General features: G+C 43.8%; 2 protein-coding genes across 2 annotated transcripts; one reads left to right on the top strand and one right to left on the bottom strand.

Annotated features, from left to right (window-relative positions):
* The first annotated feature begins 693 nt into the window (after positions 1–693).
* Positions 694–2,154, top strand: RBBP9 (RB binding protein 9, serine hydrolase). The gene is given in 4 exon segments (XM_063328431.1): positions 694–729; positions 1,204–1,340; positions 1,603–1,669; positions 1,815–2,154. Coding segments are annotated over 4 exon segments (546 nt in total). The 5' UTR covers positions 694–727.
* Positions 2,155–6,165: 4,011 nt separating this feature from the next.
* Positions 6,166–16,351, bottom strand: POLR3F (RNA polymerase III subunit F). Its single transcript, XM_063328056.1, has 9 exons — positions 16,228–16,351; positions 15,334–15,451; positions 13,309–13,376; positions 12,226–12,293; positions 11,313–11,425; positions 9,192–9,335; positions 8,320–8,427; positions 7,431–7,622; positions 6,166–6,849 (listed from the first exon to the last, which is right to left on the bottom strand). The coding sequence occupies exons 1-9, from the start codon at positions 16,281–16,283 to the stop codon at positions 6,772–6,774; spliced, it is 945 nt and encodes a 314-aa protein (XP_063184126.1). The 5' UTR covers positions 16,284–16,351; the 3' UTR covers positions 6,166–6,771.
* Positions 16,352–16,369: the final 18 nt, after the last annotated feature.

Genomic DNA, 16,369 nt, shown 5'->3' with positions numbered 1-16,369 from the left:
AAGAGGTTATCAGTAACAATTTAATAATAATACAGACACTCTTTTAAAAAAAAATAAACTGCAAGCCCCAAGCGGCCTCATCTTTGCCTCAGTTCTTGGCCCCCTTTGTCAGCCCGGGGTTACCTTCCCCCAGCATCATGTCTCTGAGCAAGCCAAGCCGTGAGGCCGCCCAGGCCGCTGACAAAGCAGAGCCCAGGGCAGGCATGGCTAGAAACTGAAAAAGACCTTATTTTTTTTTGGTTTGCCCTGAGGACATGCACCCATCAACAGCAAATCTCCCAGCATTCGCATACCTGATAGCCGGCGTTTGCTTTCAAATATGCCTGACCTGGGTAAACTGGATATTCCTCCGTCGGTGTTTGCAGAAAAGACGTGGGAGCCAGCTTTACCCTCATGGCTGGTTTGAGGCCGCAGCGGTTCATCAATCCATGAGGAAACCTGTGCCCCAGCCCACTGGGAAAACCCCAGTGCGCAGACCCTCTGGTGAGGAGAGAGCCAGGGATGGCCACAATATCCAGAAATGCAACATGCTGCCTGTGGGCATACGGTGGAGGTTTGACCAAGTCTGACTTGCTTCAGAAACTTGTCTGTGCCTTGAATATGGGCAAATGTGTTCTCTCTTTCATTGCTTCCCTCTCTTGTTACTTCCCACAGTCTCTCCTGAAGCCAAACAGCCTGTGTCTAGTGAGACCGATGCCATGAATCCACTCCAGCTTTGTGCAATACCATGTAAGTGGGATTTGTCCTATCTTAATGTGTGCACGTAAATCCATCGCTGAACGCTGCAAACTTTCACACATACTTCTAGGGGAAAAGGCGTAGTGAAACATCTTGACTCGCTTCCAATAGTTTGGGTGCTTGCCTTAAATTCATGTGGTGGTCAGCCTGCAAATACTCCCCAGGCTTCTGTGTGAGGACCACTCCATCTTTGCTTAAAGGAAATCAATGCTCTGTGATTGAGTTCGCTCACCTATGCACTGTCAAGCTTTGGTTTTTTTCTGTTTTCTCTCTCTTAAATGCAAAAGAAATCTGTGTGTTGAATATTTTGTAGTTTTCTTAAAGAGATTAGAAGAAAGCCTAAAGCTCATTCTGAAGTTGCTTGGTAACACTCAGCTTAAAACAACAGGAGCAACGTGATTGACATGCTGTGCAGCAGGGTGGTCCTCCATGCAGGTTTGATCACCAGGCTCCTGTTTTTCTCAGGTATGTCAAAACTCACCCAATTATCATGTTGGTGTCTGCCTACACCTCTGATACGGCAGATGAAAAAAACACAAGAGAGCCAGTAGTATGGAGATCTACTGATACAGGAGATAGAAGATATGTTGCCTCCTACCTATGTTGCCTACCTAGCACAAGCAACATGAAAGCAACATAAAAGCTGGCCAAACTGTGTAGCTTAGATTGCTTGTAGAGGCTCTCTGTTGTGGCCACCCACAAGGTGATGTTCTTTCTTTCTGCTCTATAAGCTACATGGAACGCATCTTACACTTTTCTTAGCTATATGAAGGTTTTGGTAAAACCATGCATAAGAGATGTGGCCAACTTTGACATATAATAAGCAGTTAGGAATATGAATATGTTTTAAACATTACTGCGCAGTCTACAATGGAATGTTTGGCTATAAAAAGAAAAAAAGGGGCAATCTCTTCTCAGCCTTCAAGGACCTGTAAAAATCTGTGACTGCTCCAAGTTCACAGTCTGTGCTAAGAGTTTGTTTACACTAGAAATAGCAAGAAATTAAACAAACCACTGAGGAAAGAAGGACAAATGTTTCAACTCTATTCTCTGTGCCCCTCAAGATAATTCGACAGACCCTGGCAGTAGAAGAAGATCCAGTGAAACTGCCGTTGGGCTATTGTAGAGTTTGGATCCATCGTCACTCCTTCCCTTCCCTGGAAAGTATAGAAGCAATTGGCTGACAGATATGGAGCAGAAGCGCTTAAGTACACAGATAGGGGCGATTTTCAAAACACTGAATTCCACAGAAAGATTGGCATTATCCAGGGAATGCTTGAGGAAACTGCTTTAACCGAGAGCCATTCATTCCTTCTTCCCAGGGCAGAAAAGGTGTATTTTCTACTGAAGCATCTAACACTGGAGAGCAACATTTCAGGTCCAAAACAAAGCAAAATGAGATGTTGTCTGAGCTGAATGTTAATGTTGCCTTCCCAGCAAGTTGTGTGTTCTGCAAGGGTTAAATTTGCTTGTGTAAAATATGAAGACAAGCAGAAAGATCACAAATTCAGTGGGAACAAAGAAGTAGAAGAATGCTACCTGTGCTTATATGCTGAAGTGTGTAAAAGTCAAATTACTACTATTGTTAATGTCCTCAGACCCAGGACTTGCTCTCCAAGCAGTATCAGTAAGAGGCAAAGCAAATCTGCTCTTCTGGAATTGCTAGTTTACGCTTCATTTTATATCATCCTCACACTGCCACGTCTCAAAAGCAAAGCACAGTGCCTTACTGGGACCCAGGGCTTCAAGGCCATGCTACGCCCACCCTGCTAGCATTAGATTAATTAAAACATTGATCAACTCTTGTGAGTTTGCAAGAGGAGCAAAATCCTAAAGATATGTGTTTCTAGACCAAATAACTAAAGTAAAAGCTTTCCCATTCTTCCGTTTTCCTGGAAGAACCACAAGCTTGCTCAAAAAGTGAGAGAGAGGGAAAAACAGGCTACCTACATAAGCCCCAACTTGTTTTATGTTTAACAACTGAAAGAGGAGAATGCTTCGAGCTCCGCTTCCCCTCCTCCCCGCTCCCCCCAGGATCTCCTGAAGACTGTGCAAAGTGCAATAATTAACTTTCCTAGGGAGGAAGTGAACATTTTTCAACAAGAACTTAGACACCATCCGTGGAGCTTCTCACAGTACCTTTTCGTCCCTTCCAGGCCACAGGCTAAGCTGGGGTCAGCACAGCTGAGGGCCTGGCTAACTATTTCTCACCGATTAAATGACAGAAAGTCCCAGCCATGGGAAGCAAGAGGGGAAGGTGGTCAGTGTGTGGTGGAGGACAGCCCTGTTTAAGGTGTCTATACCCTGTTTCAAAGCATGAAGTGCTTGGCAGCAACAGGAGACCCAGCTGTCCCCATGCGCAGTTGTTTGTTCCCAAAAACCGCTTTGCACGTAGAAGCAAAACAGGAAACCAGAGCAGGGTTTAAGAGCTTTTTCTCTTTTCTTTCTGGAGCCCGAGGGTAGCTGTTACCAGAAGATGGCACTCCAACAGCACCAGTTGTTCAACCATCCCGCTTAACACCTCTAACAGGGGCGAGAGTTATGATCAGAGTAATTAAGGAAAAAAAAAAAAAAAAACCACAAACCCAGGAAAAACCGAACAGCGACTCAGCCACGGGGGAAATGTTTTCGTTGTCAAAGCTGCAAGTTTGCCATTAATGTTAATGCTTTAAACTTTGGACTGTAAAGGCTAGGCACGTTAAACAGCACCTGCTAGCTGTGCTCTCCCTCAGTTCACAACACAGCCTGGTACTGTGGTTAATGTTTCTCCTGGAAATAAAAAGCAATCATACACTTGATTCCATGTGAAAATGGGACTTGGGTGTGACCACTCGCCAACTTGCTTCTGTACAGTCGGTTACCACTAGTGAGGAAACCGCTCAGAACAGCCTGGTGGGTTCACAGCAGGGTCTGCACACCCCAGGGATCACAAAAACAGGGATGAACTCTGACCCAGGAGGTCCCTCGTGGTCCTGCAGCAGCTGAACTACGACCTCTTGTATGAGGCTGGCTTAAAGAAATGAGCGGATCATGCTTCCAAGTGGTCATCTGTAATTCGAGGGTTAACTTTCGCTCTCAGCTTTCTACACGTAAGTGTTTTGATATTAAGTACTGGAGCCAATATTGTAGCTTCCGCAAAACATTACCTTTCATACCAGTTTGTAAAGGGGACAGCTTTGCTAGGTAGAAGACTGAAGGAACTCATGGAGGAAAAAAAAGACTAGACTATTAATGTTATCATTTAGCATTTACTCCCTTTTTAGAAAAGGATTACAGGCTGATCCATTAGCCAGGTTCACGAAGAACCAGAGTGACAGATCATTCCTCTAACTCCTTTAGAAATAGATCAGACAGACCCCTATTTTACAGACAGGAAAGTGAAATCGCTTTACTTTTCTCTATAGGCCTGTTTTTTTCCATGTTTGAGAAGTCTTACTACAGCTGCAACACTGAGAAACTTCAGAGGCCACAAAGGTCACCTAAACCAGATAAACCCAATACAACTGACCCAGAATTTACAGAGCTTAATAAACCAGCTCTTCTTCTTCCTAAAGCTGTTCACTGATGACAAGCTCTCTCCTCCTTCTTATTGCCAATGAATATGGTCATACCGAGTAAAGCGACATACCTGCATGATAAAGCCCACTTGTTTCCCTGAAAGCTATCTTCTAGCTGCTGCAGAGCACAAACAATGCGTTATCTCTGCAGCAGCAGGATTCAGGAGCCCATTGTGGCAGGTCCTCTTTGAAGGCAAGAGGACAAAGGCAATCCCAGCCCCACACCTCCGTGTAATTACCTTTGGCCACATAACGGATGTCTGAAGCGGAGGTTAAGGTGCTTTCCTCAGGCTTCAGTGTGCTGAGTGGTTAAAGGGGGCAGAAAAAGAGCAAACATCTAATTGCTTCACCCCCACATCTCTTTTGTAGGAGCTCTTCTGCCTCCATAGAGATATGCATCCCTGCCACCTTGAGTCAACACAGAAAGAGCCAGCTCTGGGTGCTCACAGTAGCTAACGCAATCAAACTCTACCCATGGACATGCCAGCTTATCAGTACTAGATGTTTGCTCCACTCGGAGACAGCATGCCTACTCGCCAACAAGGAGCCTTTGCCTCTGTATCTATACCGTCCCTGCATGGGACAGGAACTATTTTTTTATTATTTGTTTTTTAAGTTCTTTGTACAGCACTTACCCACTGTTAGCCTTCTGTCCACAACCCATGCTATAAGTAGGAAAATGGGAACTGAGCGAGATTTGAACACTTCTATGGGATCCAGATTGCTTTTAGAAGGTACAAACTTCTGGACAGTATTGAAATAGCTGATATAAAGTCTCCTACTCTTACGAGGTAAACCTCTTCCAAAAATCTCTCTGTGTTAGCCCACCATTTACTACTCATGGACAGATTACCTGGCATGCCGGTAACTCAGCAGTAGAGGTGTTTGACCATTGCCTTCCCAACAGCATCCAGGAGGGCTTATTTTCAGACAGGCAATTTTGAAATTAGCTAGATGCGACTGGTCCAGTGTTGTGCTTGACCCACCGTTTCCCAGTGCTGGGAGGCCAGTAGCTGTGTAGAGATCCAGCCTGGACACAGCAAGATTAAACCACAGGTAGCAAGTGGTACTGGGACCAGACTGTCTCTGCATAGTTCATATGTCTACACTGCCCTGCCTGCAGTCATATAAGCACAATATTCTCATTTATGAAAAAGGAGCTGACTTGTTTTTTTTTTCCCTAGATGTTACTTGATTAAAGGAGAGGTGCAGTAACTAATTAGCATAACACAGTTGGTACAAAAATCTGTTTACTTCCCAAGTGAGATTTGAACCTACATTTTCCAAAGGCAGCATCGCCCCTCTAATACTGCCAGATGGACAGCGATAGCCAGAGGAAACTAGACACAGCTCTCTGAAGAGGTCCACGGCCTGGAATACCCTGGGCATGAGGTTTACACCACCACCACAGTCTATATGTTATTGCCAATTCATGAGTCCAGAGTCACACAGAGAAGGAGCCAGAGAGGTCACACTTAAGGGAAACACAAATTGGCTCCCCATGACAGGGAAAGAATATTGTGCTTTTCGATGATATGCCAGTATCACGCCTTTCTCAGATCACAAACCAAGGCCCGAGGCCGTATTTATGTACAAACAACTGACGCTGGAATCTTTTTCAACCCTGAGGGTACTCAGATAATCTATAAAAAATTTGGCTGTACCATCAGGCCAGAGGAACTCTTTTTCTCTTCCAGAAAACACATCTTCCCAGAATATTTCTATTCAAAATTTCAGCTGGCATACCCATGTACGTGATGCAGCTGTCAGAACACACCAACACAGGATCATAATCCTGTAGCTGTCAGATGAAGGAATAAATACAACAGATGCATCACCAGGCAATGGCAGCAATGAAGGAAATGAAGCACATGAGAAAAGTCAGGGTTTTAATGATAAATTAGCAGGTAGGAAAGATAATAAAGAATCGCTGAGTTCTGTTTGACATATTTAGGATCTTTCCCACGTCAGAGTCTTAGTCTTCAATTAGATGGTAGCTATCAAGGGAGAAAAGCGTCAACTTTAGGACTTAGAGCACCCACCATTAGCATTAGTCTGAAAGCAAAGTTCAGGTTCTCATTCTCGGCAACACTCATTAGCAAGTTTTTCTGATCAGCTAATGACTTTTTTTTCCTCTTATTCAGAATAAGCATCTGTGGAGTACTTGACACAATCCTTGGAAGCGATGCATCACCACCCAGCTGTGCTACGACACTTTTCAAGTCCCACAACTAATTTTTGGTACAAGAATGGATCTACATTTCCACTTCAGCCTTGATCTTCAGTGCTGACTCGATTTCCAGTCCACTCACAGCACCGCTCGGGCAACTGATATGCTGCTGCTTTATGTTTCATTAAAAACAGTCACTCCACATCCTGAAGTTGCTCACAAATTTAGAAGTCCACTTTTAAAAAAGCAAGCTGCTTTGTCAGCTTGGCTGTGAAGCACAAATCCAGTTTACAGTTTTCTTTCACTTTAAAACTCCAGCCACTCTGTCATATAAATACAGTTTGATGGAGAAATCTCACCACCTTCGTGGCAATCATCAAAAACCTGCAAAAGCAAGCCCTGTGTCAGTAGAGTAATTATATACAGCAAGTACAATCTAACTGGAAGTAACATGCTCACATGTTTTCTGCTCCGTGCACAGTAGAAAAGCAGAAGTCTAACAGAGGCCAAAATCTAGGAAGTCCAATGCCAGCTCTGAGGAAGAATAATGTGAGCACAACAAAGCAAAACAGACCCCACTGCAGTAAATCATGGAAATGGACACGCTGGCAAGTTTTACCCACATATTATCAGTTTACAATCCAAGCAGGAGAGACCAAAAGCTAGACAGAAATAAGTTAGCTTGTTCAAAAACATAAATAGGCAAACATGCGATCAGAAAATATAATAGTACGATTTGGAATGGGCTACGCTTGATGGCACCCTTTGACATACAGTAAAGAGACAACGTACGAGCAGGAAACTTCCTGGTCTAAACTAAAGAACCTGCCTCTTACACCATAGCTAAGGTATCACAGGTAACACTCATGGTTACAAGGAGCACCCACAGGCACAACCTTGCAATGTGCTAGCTGGCCATTAGCGGGATTGCACCCACATATTCATATACAGAATTAATTACTTACGGGACAGAGTCCACAGGGCGTCCTGACTAATCCAGTGGGTTGTATGAGAGGACTGACGGCTCTGTACAACTTCATCTGTCCATCCACACTGCCTACCGTCCCCTCCTTTGCAGCAATAATAGTCATCTCCACTTTTCCATCGTATATTAGTGTATTTAAAATGGTTTCAATATCTTCCATTGACAACTCGACCTAAGAAATAATGTGTAAAATAAATATTAGTAAATGCGCAAACACCGTCAGTTACAAATCCTTAGAATTCTAACCTAGCCCAGACAAAGGAACCGCTCTCGCTGGGCACTTTATAGGGTTGTGCAGATACGAAAAGAAAAGCAAATACCTCCTAACTCCCAAGCACTTTTGGATTACACTAGCCTTGGCTTACCAAAAAGAACATCCCTATGCACCTCAAGTGTCTACATCATCCTAGCATGATACGTTTCCAGTTTTACAAGAAAACAATCGTGAAAGAAGACAGACAGACTACTGAAGATACGCCTGTTGATGGTGACCAATAATCACGGAGGTTTTCTTCCTCCCCTTTTTTTTTTTCCCCTCACCTAAAACTGCTTGAAGTGCATAGGCAAACTTGGGAGAAATTATAAAATATAAACCAGTTGAGACTGTTAAAGGAAAAATTACCCCAGTTCCCATCAAAAAGTATGTGGATGCAAATTCTTTTATACGTCTTTGAAAAACCCACGTGCACAAACTACCCTGGAATCCCATGGAGCACCAATGACCCTCCTCAAAAAACAATAAAGCGGCAAAGCCCACTTCCAATACAGTGACTGGGTAGGGTACTTGCCAGACCCTCACCAAATTTGCAGGACTCAACTCCTGCAGCTACTCATGCTTTTCGAGAGTAGTAAGATGAATCTATTCTGACCTTACTGATACCCAGTTCACAGATGTATTTCCACACCTCATGGGATGAGGCGAATGAGCTGTTCCTCTGTATCATGGGGTTCTGTTTGCTCTCTCGAGCTGCTTCTGCCTAAGAAAAAAGCAAAGAAGAGTTATAGTCAGTACTCACTGCCAAGAGCCTCCTTCGCGGTTCGGTTTCAGGCAGACTGAAGTATTAAAGTTGATTTCCAAACCATTTCTGGGACATGTTTTTTATTTGGTATTTAAAGCTACGTCCTTAAGACTGATGTAGGTGAGACGATGCAGTGCACAAGCAAACATAATTTTACAATAAATATGACACAAAATTTACACAGTGATTTAGATTAATATGAAGGAATATCAGCATCTGGCAGGTTTTTTTTGACACAAAAGAAGTTTCTGATGTATGTAGTGCCAGTTAAAATATATTTCAATGGAACAGAGAAGTGTTGCAATCTGCATAGGACTTATTTAATGGAAAGCAGGCTTCTCCTGCAGTTATGCTAGAGAAAATTGTTTTCTAGGCAGAGATGACTCACTAGTGCCTTTCTCAGAAATTAGGAACTCTGCAGGGAAAACACTGACTTTTGCTAGGTTTTTTGGTCCTGTGTTCTTTGCTGCCTAGCTTGTCATTGGACTTTGGAGACTGAAGGCTTCGCTCCATGTACAGGGTGTAAAAATACACATTATTAAAGTGCAACACCATCACACTTGCTGTGACACAAGCAATCCAGTACAGATTCGCCAATGCAGTTATAACAGTGTCCAACACTTGCAAAAAACACTATGGAAAACTCAAGCCTTGCCTGTCACTGGTTTTATAAAGAAAATAATTACTTGCACAAAACTGGTGGCTTTAGTAGTGGCACTCACCTTACTCTGTAGAAATTTAAAACACTGTTGATTTAACACCTCCACAAATTCAGACTCAAAGTCTTGGTCACTGTACCAAGCCCCACCAGTCACAGAGCGGTCGGGCTGCAGGTTATATAGCATATACACCTTCTTCTTGGATGCCTGTTAGAGAAAAGCGCACAGCTCTTAACAGCTGAAAGTCTTCCATAAGAAAGGAAGATTGAAGAAGATATCTGCAAAAGAGATAGTTCATTACTCCTAAAACCTGGGGCACAGCAATCCAGCTATGCTTAACGTGTTTGACTCTCGGATCACACGGAGATAAAGAGAAGATCAATACATTTACATTCCTAATCGCTTTGTAACAGTGTTAGAGGAGAGAAGCCTGCTAACGATGTGCACACAATACAAACCTCACTGAAGATGATCTCAGAGTTTAATTTTAACCTATTGACTCTAATCCTCCTCCACCGTCAAAGCAGGGCAGGAAAGTGTCTTTAGACGACAGCAAAGACAAACTTAACAGAGCAGCTTTCAACTGTTTGTGCAGGATTCAATCTGTGCGCTGATGATGGGAGGGATTACATGATTAAACCCTGCAGCTAAAGTTAGCCCTTGCGAACCCACTCCTTACTGCCACACCTAGACCGGGTGAATGGGAATGCCGCTTTAGTCCTGATATTAGTAGCCAGTTAAAGGGCAATGGTCGTCCAAAGGACTACTCAGCAACCACTGAAGCCAACCAACTTTAGCAGTGTTACGTCCCCTATATGACTAGATGAAGTCAACATCTCTCACAAGAACATGAAAAAGCTACTGCTTTCCTATGTCCAACTTCTTTATTTCCATTTTATTTAGGAAGTCACCCTCACCTCTCACTCCCCCCATCTCCCCAGACAATGCACACACGCAAGGCAACGTATTGCCTCCGTGGTGCAGGTGAGGCTGGCACATAGAAAAGGCATACAACGTAAAACTTCCAAGAGCTCACAAGCAAGTGGTCTTCCTGCTGTACCAGGCCCTGCAATAAGACAGAACCTCTGCTGGAAACAAGGAGAATGTTCAAAGAACACGCTAATACCAATGATTTGTAAGGAAGCAGGTAAGGGAGAGCAGGATGCTACGTGAGCATTGTAACAGCGTGAGAAAAAGCATGGAAAAGGATAAGCCCTACTCTAGTACGTGGACTGTTTGCACATAAGGTAAGAAAGTACTTGAGTAACTGCAACAAAGTAAAGGGACCAAGACTGAAACAGAACCAAATGTCTTAGATATTATTTGAAGAAAACAATGCAAATCCAGTATGAAACAGATAACTGAAAGAGTTCAGAATCTCCAGATGAGAGTAACCTTGCAAGGCCCCTTGCAGCTGTAACCATATCAGTAGTATCATACAAAAAGCTGGGATTGCTTCAGTATTAGAAACACCAGATTGTGGTACAGCAACATTGGGACCAATGGAGAAAAAGTAATTATGGGCAGGTTGCTTATTTGGGTGGAGACTGAGTGGAGAAAAGGGTGGTAGAAAGGAGAGTTAAGAAACAAGAAAGGGGAATAAAGTATAAAAACCAATGAGGGAACAACAGAGGGCAGGATCTGCAGAGAGCAGGCGTGTGGATGCCTACAGACAGCAGAGAACCTGACGTGTGGACCCAAACCCTTTGGAAACCCACCAGACTCTTCCCTAGCTTTATGTCTTAAAGACCGGGTATGGAAGAGCAGAGAAAAGAGTGACAGAACTGCAGGCTATCAGTAAGCAGTGTGAGAGGTTTGTGAAGGGCAGAAGAGCTGCAACAACAGTTGTGCACCGTAAAGAATTAAGAGAACTAGAACTGCAATTTGATAGCAATAGTATGTAATTAGTAGTGGTGGGAAGAGTGATAAAACTGCATATTAACAATGATAAATTTACTAATTAGGTTATTAATCAGTTTGTTAGTTGATTATTTAACAAACATTATCATCTCTCATATCTGTTGCACCTCAAACCTACAAACTAAAGGCAGAGTCAAACGCTGGTGCACAGTCAGTGGGAGCGCCGGAGGCAGAACGAGGTTTCTCTGCCCCCAGTCCCCTGTTCAAACATATTCAGCACGCAGCAAACGTTTGAAATGGTTAAAAAAGTCACAAAATACTCACTGCCACAGATTTAACTGCTTTAATTAGTTTCTTGCTTTCCAAGTTTTTCAGTATCTTGTTGATCTCCGTTAAAGGCAAATTACTCTTGTATCTAATGTCCCTGCTCCAGATACCTGTTTAAAAACAGAGAAGTCATGGAAATGAACAGAAGAAGCCATTTGTTTCTGTACGTACTCACAAAGCAAAAATCACACCACAATGTTGCTTGACTCGCTTGCCAACCATAGGATGTATCCTCGGTCCTACCACTCCCAGCAAAAGGGAGCGAAGGAACAGAAAGGGACAGGGAAAAAAAAAAAACAACAAACAACCACAACTGACAAAAATAAGAAATACACATCACAACACTGTCCTCCTGCCCTTTCCCTCTCCTCTGCGAGCTCTTACAACTCTGACATTTTACTGCCAACATGAATACCTCACAGCAATGTTCTTGCACTTTTAGGTAACTAGTGTTTGCTTCAACAAAATTATGACAGCCAGTTCTGCCTGCCATCTTTCAACCACAGCGTGCAGTGACTGCTGAGAAAGTCTGGTTACTAGCAGTGGTTTCTGCTGGCAGTACACCTGTTAAATCCGATATAGATATCACGTTGTCTTTTAAGTAGTGAGCGTTCCGTAGATTCCTTAGCTTGACAGTCCCATAGATAACTCTTAATTCATATTCCAAATATTCTGAAAGAGCCCCCCCAGAAAAGTCAACCAGGACAGGTTGTTATTTTAATGGAGAAATATGTCATCTTCTCTTTTGTTTTTAAAAAGTGGGCACATGGAACATTAGCTACAGACCTGGTATGGGGGCTCCAGATTTTATATTTGTATTGTCTGGACAAACATTTAAAAGTTTGGACAGGAACGGTTCCGTAAGTAAACAGAGTTAGTACCATTCACAATTATAATTTATTTAAAATACCTTTGTTGCCTGCATCTTCTATAATTTGGTAAACCAGTTTCTCTTGATTGTCAGAGCCTTTCATTTTACTGTAAAATAAGACAGACATCGGGATTTTTGAAAGGTCCAAAATTTGAAAGAAGTAGGATTTGTTTTAAACTGAAAACAAGAACTATGAAAAAAACAATGCACAAAGAAAAAAAACCGCCCTACACAATAAGCCCGCCATTGGCAAATACAATACATGACACTAAACCTCTTGATCAAGCCAAGCTTGCCAGTGAGAAGCCACAGTAAAGAGAAAAGAGCACAGTACGAAAAAAAAGTGACTAAGCAGGAATCGCTCCACTTGTCATAACAACGGGGAACTTGGGAGTCACGTATTAACACACTGTGAAAGGTCAAACACAGCACAGAGCATAATTTAGGATAATCTGTCTCTAGAGAGAATGTCTTAAAAGGGATAGTAAAAAGCGTGCTCCCAACTCTAAAACATGCCTTTTCACCAGTCTGAGAAAGCCTGAACTCATCAATCTTTTTCTAAAGCATTTGAAAAAGAGCATGACACGCCTGCACTGAGGATAATTTTGAAGGCTATTTCTTTCCAGAAGTATGTCTGGGCATCTTTTACTCAGATTTACATAGGCATCACAAGGCATGGTTTGAAGCTACATTTTAATAAATCATTAATAAACCAAAGAGCACGAGTTCAAGCGGCCTCCTGGAACAGCTGTAAATATGAGCGCTGATCCTGTAACGTGAGCACTGAGGAAGACCACACAACCACAGTTTGCAGATGGTATGACTGGGCTTCAGCTGGATTTCACCTAAACGTATACGTATGTTTGCACGGATCACTTTTCTGTCATCACTTGCTAGCGGGAACTCTGCTAGCATGTTAGAGCTACAGTCCCATGGCACCCTCTGTTCAGTAGAAACCACTATACCTAACAGTTTTCAGGATCAGCTCAGGGGATTTAAGCGTACCCTCCAGAAATAAGCAGTTCTGTAAAATCCATGTTACAGAATGTCTTCTCAGCAATGCTGCACGTGAGCTGCAGAACTGTGTTCCTAATATATTTATCCAGCACACATAAGGCTTACCTTGCGTTTTGAGACTCTTTGATTCTATACAGGAGGCCTGCATTGCTCCTGAGAAGATCCAGTTGCCCCTAGGAGAGATAAGCACAATGCATTTACTTTGCTTCAAAGAGCTTCTTTCAGAACGCGGCAAGAATCTTCTAATATTCTAAATTTAAAACCTTATTTCACGTCAACTGAATAAAGCAAAGGGAAAATAACATTTCTAACCACTGGAAACAATAATACCCTTGAGGATATATTTTTCCCCTACAAATATTCATTTATCATCAGCTACCAGAAATAACAAATACAGTTCCCAAGCCTTCCGACATCATCTATCTATTCACTTCCTATTATTTCTCCTAACTTTCACCATTGGACAAGGGATACCAAGTTCTCGTATACTTTGTTCTTGCTTTCCACCAAAACAGTCTACCCAGAAATCACCTTGGAGCGCTACTGCACAAGTTTTGAATAATTCTGAGTTCCAGTAGCAAAGTTCTATTTTTTACTAAGCAGAGATCACTGGAAAACTGCCAGCCAGGATTGATAGTGCCTCTCAGAGGCAAATTACTGGCATCTCTCACACGCAAAACATCTGTCCTGCCCTTAATGCTTGCGCCTAGGCCGGGCAAATTCTTATTTCCTATTTTGAAGGGGTAAGCAATTCGACAAGTCCAAGAGCATAACTATTGTATAACTGCATTAACTAACATTCACTCTGTCATTGCCAGCTAATCCTTTCCTCATAGTTACAGCCTCGTTTCTTACAGATTTGCATTATGTGGTTGATTGAAGCTCACACCTCAAGATGATCCCCTTCAGGGCTTTTCTACAGATGAAGTATCTGATGCTTATTAAGGCTGAGCTCTCACTGCAGTTTTTCCCCATGCCTGAGGTACTTGCTAGATCTCCCCGCACAACCCATCTATTTTAAACAAATTCTAGAGACTTGACAATCTTTGAAGCCTCATTGTGAAATATGGCCAACCCATTCAAAAGTTACTGAACACACAAGCTCACACCCAATGTGCTGAAAAACCCTATAACAGAAAGATCAAAAAGAGAAAGATTAGATTACTTCCAGTGCCACCTAGTATGGTCCAAGCTAAGAAGTTTTGGTTATTAAAAAGAACCAAAACTAAAACACACAAATCACATCTTGCTCAGTTTGCACGCTTTCCAACACCCCGCTTTCTGAGAAAGCAAGTGCCCCTCTTTTCAACAGTGCCCGCTTGACTGCGCCACTCAGCCTGCTTTATTTCCCAGCTTCACACACCCACAAAGCAGCAGCTCAGGGATCTTGATCTTTAAAGACCTTGAACGTTTTGCTGATACTCAAGCCTACGCCACACTGAACCAACAAGGCTAAACAGCTGCTATCTGTTCCTGAACAGGCGGCAGTAGTAGTTAACAGCGATCCTCGCTCCTATCTTGGGCTGCCTGCTGATGCAGTAAAGGGAAATGCCTAGTGAGATGTGGGAAATTTACGGAATATGCAAGAAAATCCCTTGAGATGTCTCAGTTGCATATTATCAGAGTAATCCACAACTTCAGAATTTTGTGAGGGGTTTGGAGAAGATCTTCACGTGTAAGGGCATGGGCTAACAATGATTTTCTTTCTAGCTAATTCATTCCCCACCATTAGCGAGCAGGTCTTGTGGAACCACTGCAACTACACTGCACCCCACTGTTACATTAGACCATTGTGTCACATTCTGCTTTACAAAGAAACGCACAGGGAAAAGACAACCAAGGAACTTTAGGCACAACAAAAAAAAGATGCGGTACTTCTCAGTGGTAGCTTCCTCACCTAGAAATCCACACGGATATACACATTCCTATTAACTTCATATTACACAATGGAAAGACTAAGTTTTGAGGGACACTATGGCAACCATAAGTAAGTTATGGTAACTGTACGTTCTGGCAAGTGCTGGGATTAATTTGCTAGCCCAGCTCAACAGGTTGCTACCATGCAGCCTGTATGGATGAGGAGTGCTCCGGGCTGGCTGAACTAACACAAGGAAGGTGAGATCACCCTACCATCGAGAGCAGCCTGTTGATCGCCATGGCTCGCTGCTGGGCTTCCATGTGAGGCATGTCATTTTGAATCACCTGGTCTGTGATACCGTGAGGGAACTGATGACACAGCTCAATAATCCTGGGGGAGGAGAAAAAGCATGTTTAGAAGCATGTTCTACTGCATCCAAACCCAAATCCGAACAGTAATAAGAGTCAGAAGAGAGGGAAAAGAACAACTCAGGGGAAAAGTACCCACAAACCGCTTTTTGGTCGTATCTATGAAGGGAACTTAGCATCTACTCCCTGTGCTGACAAATATGCTTTTGCAACTAACTGCTGGACAAACTACCTTTGCTCTTTGTGACAACATGGAGCTCCTTCTTAAGGAGCTTGTGTTGCTCTCATTATTAAAAACATGGATTTAGAGCTCCCTGTACAGTTTCATCACACAAAAGGTTCTGATGGGAAGGAATTGCTAGTTAGCCAGAGAATGCAAATACTGGTTAAATACCTTTTAGGAAAAATAATGACTTGATGCAGAAAAGCCACAATTCCCTTTCCCAGGAACAGAAAGTCACCAGGGCAGCCGAAGGCAACCCCACCCCATGCCTCGCTGCTACCTAAGCCCCCACAGAACACACTGCCCCCGACACCAGTAAACCTCCTGCGGGACACATTTCCTCGCCACCCCCCGTGCCTCCACCAACACAACCTGTGCCCAGCCGACTCCCCCCCCCCGCACCCCAGGACACTTCCCTACCCTCCCTTCCCGCCCCCACGCACCCCCAGCCCCTTCGCGGCCCTCTTCCCCCCGCCGCCAGGGCCCTCACCGCCCGGCAGCCCCCCAACACACGCCCCGCCGCCCCGCCTCCCACCGGGCCGCCCCCCCAGGCGCCTCCCGCCGCAGCTGCGGACCTGTTCTCTATCTCCATGGGGTCGGGGACCTCCGGCTTCACCTTCACCTCCGCCATGGCGCGGCGGGCCCCGACCGGCGGCCGCACCAGCGACCCGACCCCGGCGCGCCCGGCGGCGCGGGGAGATGACGTCACGGCCACGC

Source organism: Chroicocephalus ridibundus, chromosome 3, assembly GCF_963924245.1.
Source record: "Chroicocephalus ridibundus chromosome 3, bChrRid1.1, whole genome shotgun sequence".
NCBI classification, from domain to species: domain Eukaryota; kingdom Metazoa; phylum Chordata; class Aves; order Charadriiformes; family Laridae; genus Chroicocephalus; species Chroicocephalus ridibundus.
This window is presented reverse-complemented; position numbering and strand designations above follow the sequence as displayed.